Raw genomic sequence first — 17504 nt, 5'->3', positions numbered from 1 at the left:
TTACTCTATCCAAAATGAAAAAAAAAAGTTTTCGCTATAGTGCTCCTTCAATATCCATGGTTAGGGAATGGGATGTCTAACAAACTCATATAGGTGTAAAACTGTACAAACTAAAGCAAAAAAAAACCTAAATAAAACTGACTCAAACCTTAAACTAATAGTGTCCCCTTAATATTTATAGGAACAAAAAAATCTCTAGTGACCTCTAACTTCACAAACACACCCTGCTAGCCATAATTACTCTATGGCAAAGGTGTTAGATCTACAAGATTTGGTTGTTCAGAAACTTCCACTTGATAAAGGGTAAAATACAAGTTTGTGTTGATGTTCTTTTTTTATTGAACCCCAAAACTTGTGACGTTTCCCTGGTGAAAGGGCAGTTTGTGCACCTTTGAAACACATTGATTCTGCTCCATAACAGTTGCTAGTTGCAAGTTGATTAATGTGGCCAGTCTCTGGGTAGGAACCAAACCTGATTTAAGCCAGCCAAGCCTGCAGTCTCATGGCTGTGATAGCGTTAGTAGCATGTACTCAAACTCCCTGTTTGTCTGCCCTGCTGCTTGGATTTCTCTGTGTATGACCTTGGATTGGATATCGACTATTCCTCAAAGCCATAGCTCTGAGGAAGGGGGCCAGTTCTCCAAAATGCATCAGCTGGCTCTGTCATCCATTCACACATTGGAGTTGGATAGCGGACGAATGCATTTCGTGTCTGTGTGTTTTCATGCTTTCGGGATTGCGAGTATATATATTTTTATTGCTTTGCCAATAAAATGCTAAAGATAATGCATTAGGCATTTGCTCCCTTTCAGTTTCTGTTTTATTCTCTGAACTTGGTCTGCCTTTTAAATACAGATTGGATCCTGACTATTCTGAACCTTGCCTGCCTTGTACCTGGACTGTCATTGAACCACTCTGCCTTTCTGCCAACCGCAAGTACCTGTTTTCTCTGCTCAGTTTGCGCCTGCCCTAGCGAGGTGGCCAGGCACTATAGCATTGTGTATAAGTCCGGGGGCAATCAAGTATCAGTAGGCCTGCTTGCATTATGGCAAAGGGGGCTGTTATAGGTGAAGAACGCAGAAGCCAGCTATAGTGTCTGACCACCTGTGGTAGGGGTAGGCAACCTGTAGATCATGATCTACCAGTAGATCTCGGCCAGGTGTCTGGTACACTGTGGTCTAGGCTTGCTGACCTGCCATCCCAGAGCATCAAACAGAGTGCAATGCAGAGGAACTACTTGTAAAGTTGGAGGTGTAGTAGGGAGCAAGAGCCGCATAAGCTGATGCCTCCTCTGTAATGCTGGCTCCTGTCCCATGCGGAGTGATAATAACTGTCCACCACCTCCTATCCCAGCTAACGGTTTCCAGACTGGTGCCAGCAGCAAGAAAGAAAGGTTTTTCAGGTCAGTGTAAAGCAATACACTGGGCATAATAGCAGAGGGCTGCTTTCACACTGACGTGCTGAGATTTACCCACACTGCAGGTTTAAATCAGGTGTGAGGAGGCAACACTGTGGCTGGCGATCTTTGACTTTTTCCATGTTGTTCAGGTAGATCTCCATCTCTTTAAGGTTGCCTACTCCTGTTATAGAGTGACAGTTCTCCGTCCCTGCCTAATCATTTTCACCAGTCATATGAGCCTCTGAAGGAGACTATAAGTGGCCGTTTCAACACAAGCATGGTTCTCTGTTATCACCATCCTGGGAAATGCCATGCAACCATTACTGGAGTACACAGTTAGTGACCGCAAAGAGGCTGAGATTCAGCCAAGAATAAAAAATGTTGAAAGCAGTATTTCATTAAGAATAAATGGCAGTTGTTTATGATACTTTGTACTATAGCAAATTAAATATCATTCGGTTGGGTTTCCATCCACCCCTGCATTATGATAAAGGGATTCTGACGATACTCGGTCATAAGGACCTCAGGGCTGTGGATACGGGGGTACCACCAGTCCTCCTGTACAGGGCCCAGGCCAGCAAGGGGGTCCAGGCAGCTGGGTGAATCTAATGTGGGCAGGGATGGTGATCGGTACAGCGGGGGGCAGTTACTAGAACTGATCCCCTGTATGGCTCTCTCTTCAGCAGCTGAAAGCTGGCTTCTTCTGCTCTCTCTCTTGCTGGCTTTCAGTTACTGCATGGAGAGCCATACAGGGGATCGGTTCCAGTAATTCCCCCCGCCACACCCATCACCCTCCCTGTGCACCAAATGTTTCCTCCTGCTGCCCAGGCCCCCCTATGTCACCCTACCCTCACAGTGCTGCCAGCTTCCCTTCTTTCCTTCCCACCAGCATCTGCAACCACTGAACCAGATCCTTTAGGATTGAAAGTGGGGGAGTCCTGTAAATATTTCACATTTACCAGCCCCTTCCTTTCCTGAATGATCACTCACCATGTTCATTCATAAAATAGTAAACTGAGTTTTTTTGGGTGGTGTGACCTGTCAAGTTGGCTGTATGGGGCCCAGTGGTTTTTAACAGCAGCCCTGAAGGACCTCAATGGGTTATTTAATTGTACATGTACTTTCAGCAGCTAGAAATGACTTCACAGGGGTAGTGTTTGTGATCTTTTTTTTTTCTGAGATTTGTTTTGTATCACACATTCTACACAAGAAAGAGAAAAAAAAATAGCCTTGCTTATCTAAACATTGCCTTTGTGCGGATAATGTATGTACATTACAATAGAAAATGCAGAAAACATATTACCTTTTGGTCCTTTAAAAAGTTTAATCTCTACGACAGTTTCAAGGATGGGTCTTCTTCTGCGTACATACAGACGAACAATGGAACCTGCTTCTTTTAGCGCTTCTACAGCTCTGCTGTGTGACACCTCCGAGACATCTACTTCATTCACTCGGAGAATACAGTCATTGACCCTGAAAAACACATTCAGGCAAGTTTACCGCAAATGATTCAGCAGAGCAAAAAAAGAAATAAATAAAACACAAGTGTCCTTTCTTTTATTTCGGCACAATGTTCTGTCACATAACTTTAAAAGCATACGAAAGCTAATCTAGAGTTTAATGAGGATGGCATGCTGTGAGCCGTACAGTGAAGACAATGTATAACATCGCCGAGCATTTCCAGAGAAAGACGTATATATTCTTTATACATAAATACAAATCAGGTACTATGAGTCAACGTATTTAAAGGGAGTCGGAAAGTAAAGGATTTTCAGATGCACATTCAAATGTGACCCTGGTGCCACTGTAACAAAATCTAAATAGAGCTACTCTATAAAAGGACGTGTGGAATACTCATCTGTCTGGTAGCCAGTTAATCCATTCCTTACTGTCTTTAAGGATAAGTTCTCTTTTTAGAAAGAGTAATAAATGCACATTTTGTGCAAGTAGAAAAAAATGTGCATTATTTTTTTTCGTAGGAGCCTGCATAGCCTGCAGGAAGGAGCCTGCAGATCATGGGTGCAATCTCAGGCTCCTGCAGACTGTCAGTATAGCTGTCTGCTCATACCCCCCGTATGGGCAGTTACTGAAGTCCAGGAAGATCATTGACCAATGAGAGCTTTCATCAGCACCCAGAGTAGTTCATTGAGAACTCCAAGCACTGGCAGACAGTACTTGTAGTCCATTAATTTACAGGAAACTGTGAATAAATGATGTGGCCACCCCAGGGGCGGGCTAACAACTCATGGGGTCCCCGGGCTATAGGGGATCATGGGGCCCATGTCCTCACCCACACTCAAACCACACCCAAAAAAGCCTGAATGGCTAGTCCGCCCCTGGGCCACCCACTGTCACAACAGGGGGTGGGGGTGGGGATATTGTGAGGGCAGATGCTTTAGCAACGTGTTATACCCTGAATATGGGTTTTACATGTTACTAAAAGTGACAGTTACTGAGGCTATCCAACACTTCCATGCAAGGCCAGAGATAAATGTTGTGTGAAGTTCTCCCAAGCTTCCCTTTGGTAGTACCACGTGACACATCAAAGCTGAAAAGTAGTTTAGGAGGGCTTTCCTTGGCTCTGTGCCACCTTTGTATTTGAGGTCTGAAAGAGAAGTCAGGGTGGTCCTACAAAGCCTGCAGGGTCATGGGTAACCAATCCAGTGGATGTCCCCAGCATGGCTACCTGTCCTAGATAGCCCACTGAGTCAAATCCTTGTTCATTTATGTCATATTCCTCCTCCTCCTATTTTGTAGACAATGCAGCTCACAGTAGGAGGGTTTCAACAACAAAGGCAGTGCTATCAATCCAGAAAGCAGGGGTCAGGGCTGGTTGACAAGCTACAGGCTGACAGTTATGATAACCCCACCACCTACATCTATTTATTCCACTGTAAAGCAAATAGGCAAAATCTACATGAAAGTGGCAACTTTGCTGTGAGTTCAGAAGCAGTGCAGCATTGTTGTCACCTCACCTCAGAATGCTGCATTAGGTGGACTTCACTGACAGGATCAGCAGGCGTTTATGGGACTTTGCAAGGATCGCAAGGAGGAAATTGTAAGTGCAAATGCTTCTATAATTAGGCGCTGCAGCTCACATATTTATAATGGGCAGCCAAAGTTCTATTTTAAAGAGGAATTCCAGGTATGGCTATTCCGCAAATAGTTACGGACCAATCTAACTATGCATACACCATAGGGGGCTGATGCTTCTGAAAGCTGGAAATCACTGAAGTACACACTGCTACTCCGCTCAGAACGGGAACCATTCACGAAATACTTGGCTTTTTCTGAATTATGAGCGTGATGTCACTGCCCTGCCTCTCCACCTTGTCCAAACAGAGAATGATTTACATTCATTTAGAAAATGCAAATTGTTCACTGAATGGCACCCATGCTAAACGGACAACCTCCTGTGTTCACAATGCCATACCTCCCAACGTTTTGAGATGGGAGCAAGGGACACCTACAGGGGCGGACTGACCATTCGAGCACTCGGGCACTGCCTGAGGGCCCAGGGTCAGTAGGGGGCCCCATGAAATGCCCCTGGTACCTTTTATAGGCTTTTTTTGAGTGTGGGCAAGGACACAGGGGCCCCATGATCCCCTATTGACCGGGGGCCCCATGAGTGGTCAGGATACCTATTAGCAAATGCATGTAGAAATAGGACACACACCCCCGTAAAGGACAATTAAACAAAAAAAAAGGATTAGTTAAACCTACAAGTACTGTTTTACCACTACTATTCCTTTATACTGGCTTAAGAAATTTACAAATGAAACAATTTAGAAATTGGATGAACGTTTTAGCACTGGGAAACACTTTTTGAAAGATAAATCATTCATTTTATATACAACTATATAGATCAGACCAAAATGAGGGACAAATGAGGAGGAAATAGGGGCCGAGGGATTTTGTTCCAAATCAGGGACAGTCCCTTGAAATCAGGGACAGTTGAGACGTATGCGCAATGCTCAGCACAGGACCCGGAATAATAAATACTCATATTAATAAACACCTGGAACTGTCATGCTTACACATTATTTATCACGCAGGCACTTTTATTTGACAGCAGCTCCTCTTCAGGGAAAATAATATAAATGTGTAACAATTTGGGGCTGCTATGATTGCTTTTTATAGGCTGAACTTCCTGTTGAAAGGTGGCCATGATGGTCACTGGTACATCTACATGTCCTCATTTTGCTCTTCAGCACAATTATAAGTTGAAGGACAATCCATGGACATATTATGTAGTAAAATATGTGATCTGTGCAATATAGAGAAGCGACCTCTGTCAAGGCATTTTATCTTTGTAAGTCCCAAGCACCAAATAGTCTCAGTGCACTCATAACAGATTGCAGGTTTTATGGAGCCGGAATCCAGTGCCAGAAAAACTCATACATAAAACTGAACATAAAAAACAATCAGGACACATGGTGCAATACTGGTTTGTCATTTTTCTGTTTGTTGAGAAGGATGCAAAGTCAGGGCTTGTTCTTACAAGGGTATGCAGCAACTGAACCCAAGGTAAGCAGCAGACTGGAATGGCGGCTGGTGCCCCTGTGCTATACCAATGTTTAAAGGGCATGTTCACCTTTACAGAAAAAATGTAAAGGTGGACTAACACTTTAAAAGAGAAGTATGGGATGGATTTTTTCCCCACAGATATACTTACCTAGGTGGATGCAGCACCGGTCCGAAGCTGCATCTGTCCCCCGCCGCCTCTAAGGGTGAGAACTCAGCAATCACATGACCTCTGAGTTCTCACTGCCGCTGTGAGGACCCCCCCGTGCTCACTGGAGCGCTGGGCTGTGGAGGGGGACGGAGTGGCTGGCTCCAGCTCTCAGCGGTTGAGCCAGGTGCCACTCCAGACTCTGGGGTGGATAACGACTTTGAAGTCGGGATCTTTCCCCAGCCTGGACCGCCTGAGTGACGTCAGCCAACAGCAGGCTTCAGCCCGCTGTCAGCTGAAATTGGGTCACAGGAGTGCAAAACAGGGAGATAAAACACTGTGGCAGCAGACAGCTCAGCCCACACACACCCAAATTCAGTGATCCCATGCAGTGACAGATCCGACACAACACACCACCACCAACACTGACACAGATCAGCAGGCCCATCAGGCACTAGAAGAGCAGGCTGTGGGATCGTGATGATGCCACATTGCACATGTGGTGAAAGGCCAGGCCGGGTCACACTTTCACAGACACGAGACATCAGACATTACCTTCCTCCACAGGTGCATCTCCACCTACGCTGATGAATGGGAAGAAAAGGGCTGGAACTCCACAGTGATCATCAGCAGCTTGCAGTAAGGGACTGAGTCTGAGAGGAACACTGGAAGGAACAGCAGCTCAGCTGCTACACTAGCCTCAGACTCCGGGCATCTCCCTCTGTCCTTTCTTCCTCCCCTTTGCCGCCCCTCCCCTCCCCTCAGCTGGAGGCTCATTCATGATGTGGCTTTGTTCCACACAGGGAGAGTGACAGCCTGTGCTGCGCCCAGGCACCCCTAGGTGGCAGTGCACCCTGTGCGGCCGCCTACTTTGCCTAGTAGAAGCACGGGCCCTGCTTGGTTATAACGAGTGGTTATTTGAGTTACTGTTGCCTTTCTATCACCTTGAACCAGTATGCCCATTCTCCTCTAATCTCTGACATCAACAAGGCATTTTTGTCAAGACAACTGCCACTCACTGGATATTTTCTTTTTCTGACCATTCTCTGTAAACCCTACAGATGATTGTGCATAAAAATCCCAGTAGATCAGCAGTTTTTTAAATACTCAGACCAGCCCGTCTGGCACCAACAACCATGTCAAGTTCAAAGTCACTTAAACCCTTTCTTCCCCATTCTGATGCTCAGTTTGAATTTCAGCAAGTCGTCTTCACCAAGTCTAGATGTCTAAATGCATTGAGTTGCTGCTATGCGATTGGCTGATTAGCAATTTGTGTTACCAAGCCATTGAACAGGTGTACCTAATAAAGTGGCTGTTGAGTGTAAATCCGACCATACATGGGTCGAATTCTGAAAGAATTTTCTTTAGAAAGAATTTTCATTTGAATTTCACACCATTAGTTGGCCACAGAAATGGCCAATATTTGTGCGATCATCGAATTTGAATGATCGGGCATGTTGGAAATTTTTTGAAAAACAAATGAATTTCAAATCAATGATGGGAGAATCGTGTTAGAAATATAATCAAAAATAAAAATGAGCATGAGCTGTGACCTGGAAAGAAAAGAAAATTCTTGGCCACAAAAATTATTTTCTGTAGCAATAGGAGGTGAAATTAAAGGCTTGGTTGGTCGAATTTCGAAACCAATGGTGGCACCATCAGATTACAAAACGCACAAAATTTCCAATTTTCTAAAGTGCTTAAGGTGATTGTAGTCGTATTAGTGCACTTGCAACAGAAACAACTGAGTACTGTCCATGATACTTTTTTTATTTGCACTAACATACAATTTTCAAGACAAGTTTAATCCATCAAAAAGTGTCATACAACCTTCAATATCTCCGGATCATACAGCTGCACCTCCAGTAATGTTGTGTACCTTATCCAGTGCATAAAATGTAGCAAAGGATCTTACGTTGGCGAAACAGGACAGAAGTTGCGAAAAAGGATGGATCTTCACAGACATACCATCAAGAAACATAAAGAAGATGACTTCTGCACGCCTGTGGGACACCATTTTGCACAACCAGACCACAATATGGAAGACCTCAATATCTTAGTTCTTAAAGGAAATTTCAAAACTATTCAGGAAAGGAAAACTTTTGAACTAAGAATGATAATTCTATTTGATACAAGAGATAACGGCCTTAATTTGGACATGGGATTCCTCAATCATTATCAAACAGTTTTACGACCCCCTCTGTGAGTATTGTTCCCCCCCCAGTCTTTGCTTTTGCTGTGTCTTATCTCTAGTCTAATTCTAGTCTTTTTCTCCTCAGAGATTGTTTCTTTTAACATTATGCTAAAATTTTGTGAAGTAGTCCCGCTTGGATCTTGAAGACTGGGACATACCCTGAAAGCTTGTCCTGAAAATTGTATGTTAGTGCAAACAAAAAAAGTATGAAGGACAGTACTCAGTCGATTTTCTAAAGAAAATTAGTTCGGAATTCGACCCATGTATTCGACCCCTGCGTTAGTCTGCTTTAACCCCAATCCACCTAGAAACTAGCTAAAACTGGAGCATCATTATACAGAGAGATCATTGATCCTGATGGCGTGCTGTTGTGCTAACTTTCCACAATAGTCCAAAGTGAACTTCATTTTTTTTCCCTTGCGGTACATATGCATATCAAGAGAGGCATTCAACAATATTATTATCATTTTTATCCAGGATTTATATAGAGCCAACAGTTTGTGCAGCTCTTTACAAAATGAAGGTAGACATTACAGTTACAATACAATTTGGTACAAGAGGAAACAGAGGGCCCGGCTCGTCAGAGCTTACAATCTAGGAGGAAGGGTTGAGTGATACAAAAGGTAATAGCTGTGGGGGGATGAGCTGATGGAGGAAATAAAAGGCAGTTCACTAGTTAGAAGCAAGATAGGCTTCTTTAAAGAGAAAGGTTTTCAGGGATCATCTACAGGTAGATAGATTAGGAAATAGCTGGACAGATTGGGGTAGGGAGTTCCATAGGATGGGAGAAGTCCTGGAGGCAAACATGGGAGGACTTGACACGGGAACTAAAGAGCAGAAGGTCTTAGGAGGATCAAAGAGAGCGGTTGGGTTGATATTTTGAGACCAGGTTGGTGATGTAGCTGGGGGCAGAGTTGTGGATGGCTTTGTAAGTTGTTGTTAGTATTTTGAATTTTATTTGTTTGGTGAGTGGAAGCCAGTGGAGGGATTGGCAGAGAGGGGTAGAGGACACTGATTGGAGGTCAGTGGAGGGATTGGCAGAGAGGGGTGGAGGACACTGATTGGCGGTCAGTGGAGGGATTGGCAGAGAGGGGTGGATGACACTGATTGGAGGTCAGTGGAGGGATTGGCAAAGAGGGGTGGAGGACACTGATTGGAGGTCAGTGGAGGGATTGGCAGAGAGGGGTGGATGACACTGATTGGAGGTTAGTGGAGGGGTTGGCAGAGAGGGGTGGAGGACACTGATCGGAGGTCAGTGGAGGGATTGGCAGAAAGGGGTGGAGGACACTGAGTGGAGGTCAGTGGACGGATTGGCAGAGAGGGGTAGCAGACACTGAACGCAGAGGCATAGCTAGGGGGGGCAGGGGGGTACATATGTACTTGGGCGCCAAGGTACAGGGGAACCAAAATGAGGCTTACAACATTACATTATTACACAGCCTGTCAAACGCCTTCCGCTTGCTGTGCATGATTGCAGGACTGAAGGAGGAGAGTGAGAGGAGTGGGAGCTGAGCCGGGACTGCGGGCCAAACTGTACAACACACTGCGCTGACTTCACCCCACCAACAAATAGGAGCCGGGCACTGGCGGGCGGGTGGCTGGGCGGGCTCCAATCACAGGCGGCGCCTGGTGTCTGTCTCCAGGGGAAAGCATCCCTAGCAGCAGCAGGCAGGACAGAGGAGACGGAGCCCGCCAGCGCCCGGGCTATGGAGCGCTCATGGGGGCGAGCAGGGAGAACTGTCGCTGCACACAATGGTCGGGACAATGGAACACCACTAAAGTCTAATTAGAGGTGTCAGGGATTACCAGTGACACCGGATGACACCCCCCCCCCAAAGAGGGGCCACTTCACACCCCAGATAAACATCACTAACTGTACATTCAAAAGTTGTTGCTGTCACCTTTGTCATTTGATGGCTGCCGATAATGAGGACATTGAGCACCAAGCAGGGAGGGAGGGTGAAGGGATCATTGCAGCACCTACTGATCTACCTGGATGGGGTCAGGGGGTTCTAAAAGAGGGGGGGACATTGCTTCATCTAATCCACACCGATGCTCACCCAGACCCTTAGAATTAAATGTTTGTGGTATACCATGATGAAAGGTAGGTGACCCTGCTTCTCAAGATGCATTTAATTCACAATCAAGCACCACAGACCCTATAGAATAAAACGGTGCAGGGTTTGCAGTATACATGTGATTAAACGGGGAGGGGGCGCCAATTATATAGTTCATCCTCGGGCGCAAAATATCCTAGCTACGCCTCTGATTGAACGGTTGGTAAGGTGGATGAGCCTGGCAGCAGTATTCATGATGGACTGGAGGGAGGATAGCCTATGTAAAGGTAAGCCAATAAGGAGGGAGTTGCAGTAGTCAAGGCGAGAGATAACCAAGGAGTGAATTAGGAGCTTTGTGGTCTCATTGGTTAAAAAGGGTTCATATTCTGGAGATGTTGCGGAGGTTGAGGCGGCATGATTTGGACAGGGATTGGATGTGGGCCTGAAAGGATAGTTCAGAATCCAGGGCAGGGGCGGACTGACCATTTGGAAACTTGGGCACTGCCCGAGGGCCCAAGGTCAGTAGGGGGCCCCATGAGATGCCCCTGGTACCTTTTTCATAGGCTTTTTTGAGTTTGGGCAAGGACACAGGGGCCCCATGATCCCCTATTGCCCAGGAGCCGCATGAGTTGTCAGTCCGCCCTTGATCCAGGGTTACCCCTAGCACCTTGGCATGCAGGGATGGGTTGATAGTGGTGCTATTGATCCTGACTGAGAAATCAGGGGAAGAGGCACGTGGGGGAGGAAATATTATGAGCTCAGTTTTGGATAGATTGAGTTTTAGGAAGTGGAGTGACATCCAGTCTGATATGTCTGTTAGTAAAACGGTGATACGTGAGGAATATTCTACAACAGAGAGCCTGCTCAATTTTCTCCACTGGGGGTTAATAAACAATCTCCATGTCTGTGAAGGGTAGACTGCGACCAGCACCACAATCTGAGTCATTCGGATGAAACAAGGAGAGAAGTCTGTGCGTTGCTGCGGGCACTATGTGACGCTAATTTGGGCTGAACACATGTGACTATCAAAGTTCAGCCGCGCTCAGACACAGCTGAGCTTCGCCCAAACACGCTCTGTTCTTTTTCTTATTTCACATGAAACATCTGCTTACAGCTCTGCTCTTTTGTAATATTTGTTTGTCCTTATCATGCAATCTCAAAGGACGTTGCAACTTTTCCTCACAAGGTCCACAAACTGTGTTCAGCTGTAACTTTGAAAAATTTGAATGCACCTTGATGCTTCCTTCAAGGCAAGCAAGGTCAGAGATGGGCCCTTCAGAACCGGGGCCCAGAAGCAGCTGGAACCCTGGCTAACCCTGTCTCCATGTCATTGTCATGGGGCTTAAAGCCACTCTGTGGGTTGAAATAAATATTCTACAAAAGAAGATTCTTCTTGCCAGGGTGTTTTAAGGTGGGAACGAAGGGGAACACAGTTGAGGCACCTCCAGTACTAAATGTATGTAATGGTAAAGGGTGCGAGGGTGTGCTGGAGGGTCTGTTGTCATCAGGGAGGTCTATACTGGGCGGGCCAGTTGTTGTTTGGAGGGATACTGGGACGGTGTCTATTGTTGCTGGAGGGTCTACTGATACTGGTTGCTGAGAATTATATTGTTGCTGGGGGGGGGGTCTTTTGTGGTCATGGAGGTGATTGGAACACCTGAATCCAATGATTTTGAGGGGTGTCCCAATACTTTTGTCAATATAGTGTATTTATGCACTCCTCTTCTCTAGTGATTGGCTGACACCACATGAATATTCAGGCCCAGGGTCTGCCTCTTCCAACCCACTATATTTTAGAATCCACTAGAAAACAGGGGAAAGCATTTGAACCCGCAGCCAGTGAGACCCAGAACAGCCAAAAATAATAACACACTGCTCAAATGTTACAGAGGAGCTACAAAACTAAATTTACCTGAACTTATGTAGCAACCTATTCTAGGAGGGTGCTACATAGAGATCGCTGTCCACCAATCACATAATAAAAGAAGACCTTGAGTAACCCCATGCATGACTCAAGGTACTCTCAGGGTTTGCATGCCTTGCACCTTTTCTGCATGTATGCAAATTAAAAAATGATTCACTCATTCATAAAATGACTGTAGTTTGTGACATTTTTCAGATTTTTAAGTTAAATAAGGGTTCTCAATCTCTGCTCACTTATGTTTATAGAGCGCAATGTTTGTTTTAAATTTTGTGCATTTGCATCACTAATAATACGGCATCGAACATACTGGATTTTTATTTTATCTGCAATTTCTTTTTTCATGAACAAAATTATATTTCTGAGCACATAAAGTGGAAAAATGAAAGAACAAAATAAACACGAGCAAGTGTTAATGCCTAGAATTTTCTGAAGTCCAAAATATGTTTAATAGATGTCTTTAAATTATGGGATGTTGAAATATCACGATAAATAATTATAAATTTCAACTCCCCCATGGAATATAATATTATTATCTACCTTAAAAATTTCTGGAGGGGTAAGTGCACATTAGCAGGTTTCAGAAAACATTAACATTGTTCAGATTTTACAATCAGCTATCAAGTATCATCAGTGTATTTATTCATCTGCATTATTTAGGAAGATGATTAAATAAACAAGTTTAATACCATTTAACCAAGAGTAGAACAAATATCATTAGTGACCTTCAGAAACCAAATGAAGGAAACTGGTCAAACGAGTCTCAAATTAAGGGAGATAAAGGAATAAAGGGTGTGAATTCCAACATTCCCAGCATCTGTAGGATGTGGTGTATCCTAATGGTACTATAAAGCATACACATGCTCAAAACACAGGTGCATCAAGTGCCTGACCTGTGGCCAAGGACCATATGTGGTCCTTTGTTACTTGTTGTTAAGCCCTTGGACTCCAGCAGTCTGTAGTTGGAGTGGGAACATTGATTTGAGAAGGGGTAATACCAGTGATATCTACTAGCCCGATATCCCCAGTCTCATGACGAAATCCAAGTGACGAAACACGTTGGTCACAGGCTACGTACACCAACATTATCACATGCAAAGGAGGTGGAGGCACACAACAGGAGGACACTGGAGCAGTCAGTGTGCTCCACCATTAGTTATTTGAGCGATTTAGTCAATGTATGGTTTTAATTCATAAAGAATACTGCACTGTGAGTTCCTCTTTCTTTTCCCTCACATGTGTGTATTTTACCCTTCTCTTTATTGCTATCAGATAGGAGGCCAATAGCATGCTGTAATGACAGGTGCTCTGTCAGTGGAGCCATTAGTGGACCCATCAGTGGATTTGTCAGTGCTGCCATCAGTGTATCTGTCAATGCTGCCATCAGTGGATCTGTCAGTGCCGCCATCAGTGTATCTGTCAGTGCCGCCATCAGTGCATCTGTCAGTGCAGCCCATTAGTGCACAGCCCATCAGTGGATCTGTCAGTGCAGCCATCAGTGGATCTGTCAGTGCATCTCCATCAGTGAATCTGTCAGTGCAGCCCATCAGTGGATCTGTCAGTGCAGCCCATCAGTATACTTGTCAGTGTATCTATCAGTGCATCCCATCAGTGCATCCATCAATGTACCTATCAGTACAGCCCATCGGTGTACCTGTCACCACAGCCATCTGTGCACCCTAATCAGTGTACTTATCACAGGGTAGACACAACTGCCGCCCAGCAACAGTGTACCCATCACAGCCATCCATCAGCAGTTTATCCCTCCTACAGCCACAATCACCAGAGCCGCAATGTCTAAAAAATATTTTACTAGTCAGGAGGCGCTCAAAATCCTCAGCATGTCGGATGAGAACAGCGGGGAGCTCTCACCATCCGATTCCGATTTGGAATACAAGAAAAGTAGGAAGTAGTGGGTCAGTGACCAAATCGGAGGAGGAAGCAGTCCCTCCTAAAAGGATATGGCACTCTGAAGAGCATGCAACAATGAGCAGCGCCATACACCACAGTGGTCAATCAGCAGACATCAAAGGCGCTAGACCCCAGGATGAAAGGCCCAGTACCAGCACTGGAGCACCCCAATAGACCCCAAGAATTAGGGCCCAAACATATCTTCTTGATGCCCTGGCAAACCCTTTATGGCTGCCTTCCAGCTCAGAATCAGCTTCAATCCCACCTTTCACCGCACAGCCAGGTGTGCAGACCAATACTGAATACATTTCCGAAATTTATGGTTTTTTATTTGTTTTTCACTGCCAATTTACTGCAATACATTGTGGACCAGATGAACCTTTTTTCTCAGCAGTATATTGATAAGAATTCCAGTACATCCTACGCCCGTCCTTTTCTGTGAAGATGACTCACAGTGGAGGAGTTAAATTGTTTTTGGGCTTTACATTTAACATGGGGCTTATAAAAAAAACCGAATTGCATGCCTACTGGTCCACCAACCCCATCCAACATATGCCCATCTATTCTGCTGTAATGTCCCGGTCACGCTATGATCTGATCATGAGATTTCTGCATTTCAGTGATAACTCACAGTGCCCTCCCAGAGATCATCCCAACAATGACTAGTTATACAAAATCCTAATAAATTCTTTTGCGAAGAGATTTGTGGAACCTTTTGTCCCTGAGCAACAAATTTGTGTGGATGAATCCCTTGTCTACTTCACTGGCCGGCTGAGATTCAAGCAATACATCCCCAGTAAAAGGGCCAGGTATGGATTGAAGCTGAACAAGCTCTGCGAAAGAGCTACAGGATATGTGCATGTATTCCGTGTGTACGAAGGCAAAGACTTCCAGCTCCAGCCCCCTGAGTGCCGAAACTACATCGGCACAAGTGGAAAATTCCACCCACAGAATCAGGAAGAAGACGCCCAAAAAAATGTCGGGTATGCGGCAGAAGAGGAATTAGGAAAGACACCAGTGTTCATTGTCCACAATGTCCCTCACAACCAGGCCTATGCATCGGAGACTGCTTCTGATGTTATCACATGTCACTAAAATATTAGTTCTCCTTATTTTTAACAGCCTGCCATTTCAGTTTCTAAAATCCACGCTGATCATTTGCCTGCTGCCTTGATTGACCATGCTTTTGCCTTCCATGTTAACTGAACTTGGCCTGTTTACCGACGATGCCTTTGCCTGCCGTCTGGATTGTTTATAAACTGCTTTTCTGCCTTCCACCTGAACTGATCCTGGCCTGTTTACCAACGATGCTTCTGCCTGTCATCTGGATTGTTTCTAAAGCACATGTTTGCCTTTCGCCTACACTGTCCTCAGCTTGTAAATCGACCATGTTGTTTGCCTGCCGCTTGAACTGATCTTATGGCCTGCTACTGTAGTAGTGAGATGCAAGATAACACAGGGGTCTCACATATGTGAGGGGCATCAGAGTAGAGAAAAACAGTTTTTGGTTTTCACCGGGTTTTGTAATTTCCAGATCAGGGTCTATTAGTCTGGAGGCTTCAAAGAGATTGGATGGGATGAAGCCTCTACCCCTGTGGCCAGGTCTTATCTGACTGAGGCCCTAAGCCTGATGTTCCTTCCTGCTGCCTGGACCAATACTGTGTTGACCATATCTCTGCCTGCTGCCAGTAATGACCCAGGACTTTTTATGGACCATGTTCTTGCCTGCTACCTGAACTAGTACTTTGGCTGTGCTGACCATATCTCTGCCTGCTGCCAGTAATGACCCAGGACTTTTTATGGACCATGTTCTTGCCTGTTTCCTGAACTAGTACTTTGGCTGTGCTGACAATATCTCTGCCTACTGCCAGTAATGACCCAGGACTTTTTATGGACCATGTTCTTGCCTGCTATCTGAACTAGTACTTTGGCTGAACTAGTACTTTGGCTGTGCTGACCATATCTCTTCCTGCTGCCTGTGATGACCCAGGAGGTTTTATGGACCATGTTCTTGCCTGCTATCTGAACTAGTACTTTGGCTGTGCTAACCATATCTCTGCCTGCTGCCTGTAATGACCCAGGAGGTTTTATGGACCATGTTCTTGCCTGCTACCTGAACTAGTACTTTGGCTGTGCTTACCATATCTCTGCCTGCTGCCTGTAATGACCCAGGAGGTTTTATGGACCATGTTCTTGCCTGCTACCTGAACTAGTACTTTGGCTGTGCTTACCATATCTCTGCCTGCTGCCTGTAATGATCCAGGACTTTTTTTGGAATATGTTCCTGCCTGCTGCCTGGACTATTCATTTGACTATTGCTGACCACATCTCTGCCTGCTTCCTGGACCACTGCTCTCGTCTGCAGACAACTTCTCTACTACAACCACAGGTAAACTGCTGTTTACCCTTTGTTCAGCTAGGCTGTGAAAAAGTCTCATGCATGTGGTATCACCATATTCAAGAGGAGTAGAAGAATGTATTTTGGGGTGTAATTCTTGCTATCTCTATGCAGTGTTTTTAGAAATATCTTATAAATTGTCAACCTTGTGAAACAAAATTGTTTTTCACTTTCTTTCCACATTTTTCAAAAACCTGTGGAAAAAAATGACACATTCAAAATACTCATTATGCCTCATAGAATATACATTGGGGTGTTTGCTTTCCAAAATGGGGTCATTTTGTGGGTAATTCCATTGTCCTGGTGCTCAGGGCCTTCAGAAATGTGATAGGTAGTCAGGGCATTAGATGTGTAATTTATGCCTCTAGAACGCCTGTTGGTGCTACTTGGATGTTGGGCCTCTGTATGTGGCCAGGCTCATAGAATATACATTGGGGTGTTTCCTTTCCAAAATGGGTCATATTGTGGGTAATTCCATTGTCCTGGTGCTCCAGGGCCTTCAAAAATGTGATAGGTAGTCAGGGAATTAGTAGCAGAAAGTGTTTTGGGGTGTAATTCTTGGTAAGTACATGCTATGTGTTAGACATATTTTATAAATTGACAAATTTGCATAAAAAATATCTTTTAATTTTCTTTCCACATTTTTCAAAAACTTGTGGAAAAAAATTGCATGTTCAAAAGACTTACTATGCCTCATAGAATATATGTTGGGGTGTTTTCTTTCCAAAATGGGGTCATTTTGTGGGTAATTCCATTGTCCTGGTGCTCCAGGGCCTTCAGAAATGTGATAGGTAGTCAGAAAATTAAAAAGTGTAATTTATGCCCCTAGAACGCCTGATGGTGCTACTTGGATGTTGGGCCTCTGTATGTGTAAAAGTCCCACACATGTGGTATCGTCATATTCAGGACAAGGAGCAGAATGTATTTTGGGGTGTAATTCTTGGTATGTACT

At 44.8% G+C, this 17504-nt stretch overlaps 1 protein-coding gene across 9 annotated transcripts in view; it reads right to left on the bottom strand.

Moving 5' to 3' along the window:
* Positions 1–17504, bottom strand: part of DLG2 (discs large MAGUK scaffold protein 2) — a 2035798-nt gene that overhangs the window by 704456 nt on the left and 1313838 nt on the right. For all 9 annotated transcript variants that reach the window (XM_089676759.1, XM_089676760.1, XM_089676764.1 and 6 more), the window contains one exon: positions 2703–2872. In XM_089676759.1, the coding sequence (XP_089532885.1) occupies positions 2703–2872 (170 nt within the window). The remainder of the gene's footprint in view (positions 1–2702; positions 2873–17504) is intronic.

Source organism: Staurois parvus, unplaced genomic scaffold (assembly GCF_062004578.1).
Source record: "Staurois parvus isolate SC_StPar_1 unplaced genomic scaffold, SC_StPar_1.0 ptg000173l, whole genome shotgun sequence".
NCBI classification, from domain to species: Eukaryota; Metazoa; Chordata; class Amphibia; order Anura; family Ranidae; genus Staurois; species Staurois parvus.
Note: the sequence above shows the minus strand (reverse complement) of the source record. Positions and strands in the feature narration are given on the sequence as shown.